This window comes from Lytechinus pictus, chromosome 7 (assembly GCF_037042905.1).
Source record: "Lytechinus pictus isolate F3 Inbred chromosome 7, Lp3.0, whole genome shotgun sequence".
In the NCBI taxonomy this organism is placed as follows: domain Eukaryota; kingdom Metazoa; phylum Echinodermata; class Echinoidea; order Temnopleuroida; family Toxopneustidae; genus Lytechinus; species Lytechinus pictus.
This window is the reverse complement of record NC_087251.1, coordinates 37432845-37439372: the sequence shown is the minus strand read 5'-3', so window position 1 is coordinate 37439372 and position 6528 is coordinate 37432845. Positions and strand designations below refer to the sequence as shown.

At 36.2% G+C, this 6528-nt stretch overlaps 1 protein-coding gene across 2 annotated transcripts in view; it reads left to right on the top strand.

Moving 5' to 3' along the window:
* The window catches only part of LOC129264433 (rab3 GTPase-activating protein non-catalytic subunit-like), a 46169-nt gene extending 40412 nt beyond the window's left edge, over positions 1–5757 (top strand). For both annotated transcript variants that reach the window (XM_064102609.1, XM_064102610.1), the window contains exons 29-30: positions 784–942; positions 1328–5757. In XM_064102609.1, the coding sequence (XP_063958679.1) occupies positions 784–942; positions 1328–1471 (303 nt within the window). In that variant the 3' untranslated portion in view covers positions 1472–5757. The remainder of the gene's footprint in view (positions 1–783; positions 943–1327) is intronic.
* The last annotated feature ends 771 nt before the right edge of the window (positions 5758–6528 follow it).

The window sequence follows — 6528 nt, the reverse complement described above, 5'->3', positions numbered from 1 at the left end:
CAATTTAATTCAATTCAATTCTTTATTTCATTTCCAGTCAAACATAAGACAAAGTAATACAAATCGGATACAATTTTACAGATGAACATTCTTATCTCTTAAAAAAATTATCCTGTATGTAATTGATAAATAAATAAAGATAACTCAATGATCAATAGAAATGGCTTTCATTTGATTAAAATTCTATTTTCTGCATGATAATTCATAAATTAGAACTGATTCCATTATAAGCTCATCAGTTCTCGGTATTACTGGTAGGTATGACTTTCAAGTTGGCAGTTTGTGCTGATTCTGGGCTGGCTGCACTGCCACAGACAGGTACGCTAAGCCACAAAAGTTGATAGGGGGATGGCATCGAATTCCAGCCCCCCCCCCCTTGTAATCTGTCAGTTCATTGAATATTTTGTTTCAGTCTTATACATTTATTGTAAAAGTTGCAAGAATGTATGAGAAAAAAACCCAGAACCTTCTAATGACAAGCTTTGTCCCTTACTGCAACAGAATTTGGGTCAGATGACATGTTTATGATTACTTCCTGTATGAGTTTGGGAGGTCCTTTTGAGGGTCCTTTTTCATGTCCTTTTTCATAAAGACTTATTATAAAAACAAATGCACAATTCCTATAACAAGTTTTCTATCAGCTAATCAAGTTGAATGATTTTGGTAGCCTTTAACTATTATTACAAATTTGTTATTATATCAAGCCCCATTTATATTGGATGTAAAAATCATTGATGTACTTAACCCTCTTCCCTTGTTACCTCTTCCCTTGTTAACTCTCAGCTGGTCGTGACTGTAGCAGAGCAAACAGAGATGGCAGTACAACTAATCCACATCGTAGGTCAAAGGTTAGCTCAGGAACTGATTATAGGAGCCGACTCGGTGACTGTAGAAAGGCAATCGAGACTACCACCATCTCTAATCACATGGCTCAAATCTTTGGTAAGAAAACAGACCTTTTTTGGGTCCATTTTAATTAAATCCATTCCAGAAATGAAAGGTTGCAATATAACATGAAGGCAATTGAAATTGAAATGGACACCATAGCCAATACTCTGAACTTGTATGTAATTTAATCTGTGGTCTTAAGTTATTGGCATGACGATGGAAAGCCAAATGTGACATACATTAAATGCTCAAGCCATGATAATTTGAGAGAATTCCAATTTTTCATATAAACTAGAAAACAGACAAATTATTTCAGGACAGTCCTACATATAAAGGCCAGACTGCATACTTTATTGACTTGCCGTTAAGTAGAATATTATTGTCATTATAATGAAGAAGAAGTTAATCCAATGTATGTTTGTTCTTTGGTATGGTACAGTCTGGAGAGAGTCTGCGATGTCCCCACCCGCCTATCTCTGACACTGCCCACCTTGCTGGCCAAGCGGTAGGTCTACTGCCTGATACACACAACCAGTTTGCACTAGCATTACAACTCATTGAAGCTGTTGGGTCATTGACTTGAATAGAGCTTAGTGAGGACATCCAATATTCACACAACCAGTAGGGTCATTGACTTTAATAGAGCGTAGTGAGGACATCTGAGCCACATACAACCAGTATGCACTAGCATTACAACTCATTGAAGCTGTTGGGTCATTGACTTAAATAGAGCTTAGTGAGGACATCCAATATTCACACAACAAGTAGGGTCATTGACTTTAATAGAGCGTAGTGAGGACATCTGAGCCACACACAACCAGTTTGCACTAGCATTACAACTCATTGAAGCTGTTGGGTCATTGACTTAAATAGAGCTTAGTGAGGACATCCAATATTCACACAACCAGTAGGGTCATTGACTTTAATAGAGCGTAGTGAGGACATCCGAGCCACATACAACCAGTATGCACTAGCATTACAACTCATTGAAGCTGTTGGGTCATTGACTTAAATAGAGCTTAGTGAGGACATCCAATATTCACACAACCAGTAGGGTCATTGACTTTAATAGAGCATAGTGAGGACATCTGAGACACATACAACCAGTATGTACTAGTATTACAACTCATTGAAGCTAGAGGCTCATTGACTTGAACAGAGCTTAGCGAGGACATCAGAGATACACACAGCCAGTAAGATCATTGACTTATTGAGGACATCCAATATCCACACAGCCAGTAGGATCATCGACTTGAACAGAGCCTAGCGAGGACATCAGAGATACACACAACCAGTAAGATCATTGACTTAATGAGGACATCCAATATTCACACAGCCAGTAGGATAATCGACTTGAACAGAGCTTCGTGAGGACATCCAAGATACACACAGCCAGTATGCACTATCATTACAACTCATTGAAGCTGTAGGATTATTAACTAAAAAGATGCTTAGTGAGGACATCTGAGACACAACCAATAGGATTGACTGTATATTTATCTTGCTTAATCAGTTTAGAAATATAATGGAATCATATCATCTTCATAATATCTGCTGTGTGTTTTGGAAAGAAATAAAAACTGTGCAATATTATAAATGTAGCTTTTCATTCATTTTCTAGTTTAAGCTATAGATGGAGTCAGGGCCTCTTTCTCAAATTTAAGTGAAACACAATGGGATGCATGACTTGATATATGCCCTATTTTAATTAGCTGAAAATCAACTAGATTGTGATTTCCCTGCTAAGAGGGTTACCATCATGCTTTCATATGCTACAGGGCTCAAAATAGGCATGTGATAATTCATTCATTTGACAGTCTAAAATTTATCATGTAGAAATACAATATTTTTTTTTTCATAGTATATATAGCAAGATGTAGCACCAGAAATAGTGTTTCGCCTTTAAAACGTTGATTTTAGAGAGATGTGCTGAAAAATAAACTGGAAATTTGACTATATTGAGAGGTCTAAATATTCATTACCAATGTCAATCTCATAGATCTTTTCTCCCTCATATAAATGTTGTGAACCGTACATATGGAGTTGTAACATATTATTAATGATGACTAATAACAGTATATTTCATTTCTGTAACTTTTTATGGTATATGTTTCCGAGCACTTATCAGATATTTGGTGCAGAAAGCTGGATATTAAAACAGAGTGACATGAAAAAGATAAGTCTTTCGAGCTGTTGGTCTGGCGAAGAATTCTCGTGTACTGACAGCACAGAAACGTTGTTAGCACTAAAATTCGTTAACAGAGGCTCTGTTTAATGTTACAACAATGCATTACTTACACATTTTGATAAATGTTATGACTCTACAAGCCGAGAGATGTGACTGGGCTTACTGTTAACACTCTGTTAGGCTAACAACGTTTCTGTGTGGCCGGCACAGGTCAGTTGCAGAGAAAGGATAAACAAATGCATAGATTTGGGAGAAAGAGTCACTGGAGGTGAAGGCCTGCTAATGCAGCAGTAATAGAGAAAATTCTCCAAAAATACAGTCATTGGAAAAGACGAACAGCATGGTCCAAATGATGGTGGAAGGACAGGTAGACGGGAAGACTAAGCCAGGCAGGAGGATAGATAATACGAGGAATTGGACAGTGGGTGGAATGGTTATGGCAAGAGAAAATGCATACATGAGAATGCTGATGGTTCTTTGAGGACTATGGCAATGCAGTAGTAGTAGTTACAGAAATTTACAGTGTAACAGAATGTAGAGAATTACATTATATTCTTTCTTGGTCGCATCATATATTTATTTTATTGGCAGAGTAAATTATCTATTGGTGTAGGATACAAGTGTAAGTTGATAAAATATTTATTGTTTTTGAAGTATTTGCAAAAGAATTAAATTCCGGAATGATTCTTATTAAAAGTAATAATTATTAGCTTATGACTTATGTTTACCTTGCCTTAGTAAGCTTTGTGCTTCCATTAAGTTTGATATATGGTATTTGCAATTTTGTATTTTACACAATGTATTTGCTTTGTTTTACTTAATTTCAAACTGTTTTTTTGTGCACTTGATGATTCTCAATTTTGTTTTAAATCGGATCATCAATGGCATGTGAATTCATCAGAAAATTGATTTCAGTATACATTTGGATCTCCTTTATCATAGAAAGAGTGAGAGAGAAGATTGAGATATTGTTATTTCCTAAAAAAAAAAGAAGTAAATAGTAAATTTTGTATGTAACTTCTGAAGGTTTCCATGGTTTCATGGTACACCATGTATCTTCAAGGGCAATTTTTGGTCCTGAAAAGGACAACCCAAACCTGGCGTTTCGACAAGTGTGTTCTTGTCAAGTTCAGGAGGAATTTTGTGTGATTTGGCAGTAGCAGCCAGAATTGCCGAAGGTTTTAAATGTTTAGTTCCCACCAAGAAAATATCAGTGATCATCCTACATCAAACCAGAACAAATTGGAAAAGAGTACAGCATCGAGCTGCAAAAAAAAAAAAAGGATCTACTATGAAGAACTATAGCAAGGATTGTAGTATTGCAAAGATGCTGCATGATTTAAAATGAGAAACATTGAAAGCTTGTAGGAGAAAGGCCACATTGACAAACTTGTAACATACAATATCAATCTCCAGTCCAAGATCCCAAATGAAAATGAAAAACATGAAAATCCATATTTTCATTGTTCGAAATGAAGTCTGAAATAGAAACGCTTCAAAAGTTCTTTGCCCAGTTGATTGTTGGCATGGCAGCCATTGTGCAGCGCCAGATCGACATAGCGCTATCCCTTGAATCGTTGATCACCAAAGCTGACTTAAAGACGACAGAAATTTCACCCAGTGTTAACTCGCGCAATGCAAAATTGGACCTTTTGGACCTTGATCATATCGTCGCTAAAGCACACTTCAAAATTTGGCCGAGTCTTGCTTGGCCCCAACCAAACGTATGCGATTACCAGGTGTTTGTACATCATGGACAGATACAGATACATCACATTTTTTTTTAATGAATTGTATGCTGGATATTATCTAACTGAAATTATGATAAAAATAAAAACTTTCTTTATGATTAAAGCACATGACCATTTGTATCTGTAATAGGAAATGACATTAGAAAGCAGCGATGGAAGTGACATTTGAAAAAATCAGATTCCCTTTGATACATAGTAGGCGTTTCATAAATTTGTCGTAAATCTAGACTACGAACGACTGGAACATGTTCTTAGGTGCTAAGTCAGCTCCATATGGATGTATCCTTTAGCACAAGAAATGGTCACCAGTCATTTGTAACTTGTTGATCTGACTAAGGCATTTAAGCGAAACTCTAAGTCATACTTCAAAATATAAAAAAAAGGTTTATCTTGAAAGCTTGCCAAGCGATTTTTAAATAGAGCAACAAATGTTGTGTGTTGACGAGGCTTCAAGTACTGTACATCACTCATTACCAATTTATAGAATGTGACCATTTATTAGTTTTTTGGAGGGGGGATTCACCATTTTATGGAATGCAAACATTGATTTATTATTTTTTTGAGGGGTGATGAGACAATCTTGTCTGCTCAATCCCAGTGACATTATTCACCACTTTTTCTTTATGATTTTCCTACGATTTAAAAAGAAAAATGTGTATTAACTTCTGAAACCAATGTAATGAATTTTGAATCTCTTATAATAGTGTGTAGAGCAGATTTATCCTTGACATGGTAAGCTTTAATTATAATCAGATAATTTCTTGTTTATTACATTTCCTTCGGCAGCTATTGTGAAGTTTTGCTCATATTTATTGTCAATGTTGTAAGTAAAATGTTTATGAACAATTAATCTTGTTTTTAGTTGACTGCTTATAATGTAATGTCTAATATCATGTACATTCTGATACCATTAAAATGCGCAAGATGATATGTGAAGACTTTTTAATGTTTTGATTTTTTTCAAATCATCTGTGTCAGTCTGTCTTTGGGTGTGTTTATGCTTCCATTGCGAGGACAGAATCAGCGTTTTCAACGTCGGTTCAAAACGCCGATCGTAAACGTGGTTCTGGGAGTGCTGTTTATGCTTCACTTTTCAGAGGCGAAATCACGAACTCCAGCTGGCTTCGCATCGTAATTTTCGTTGAGCAGGAAAGCGAGGTCAAATTGGGCGCGCCCTTTTTCGAAAGTTTTTTTTTCCGAGAGTTGTTATAGGGAAGGTACGTTGACTGTTATTTAAACATCGAACAATTTCCGATATTTAGTCATTGCATGGAGCTACTTGACATAGCCATATATTTTCCACCATGGTGAGGATAATAGTGAGAAAAAATAAAGAATATTAAAGTATACATAATAAAATAATAAAACATCTATTTGTTTATAGGCATCGGGCGATGTCTCCTCATTATAACTCATGTTCCAGGTTTTTTTTTGTAAATCCCTCAGCATTCACCGTGATGACAAATTGGAAGAGTAATACTGGTGATAGTACTTAAATCAATTATCACACATGCAAATGTAACAAGGGAGATGAGAGGTAACATGCGACCATGGAGCAATGCGACTGTATTTGCCCGCGGATTTTCATCTCACCGGAAGCATGCACCAAATGACGTCATTTAAACACGTTTACGATTGTGGTTCTGTTTATACTTCCCCAGAAAGCCTGATTCTGGTCAAACGACGTTTACAAACGCACCT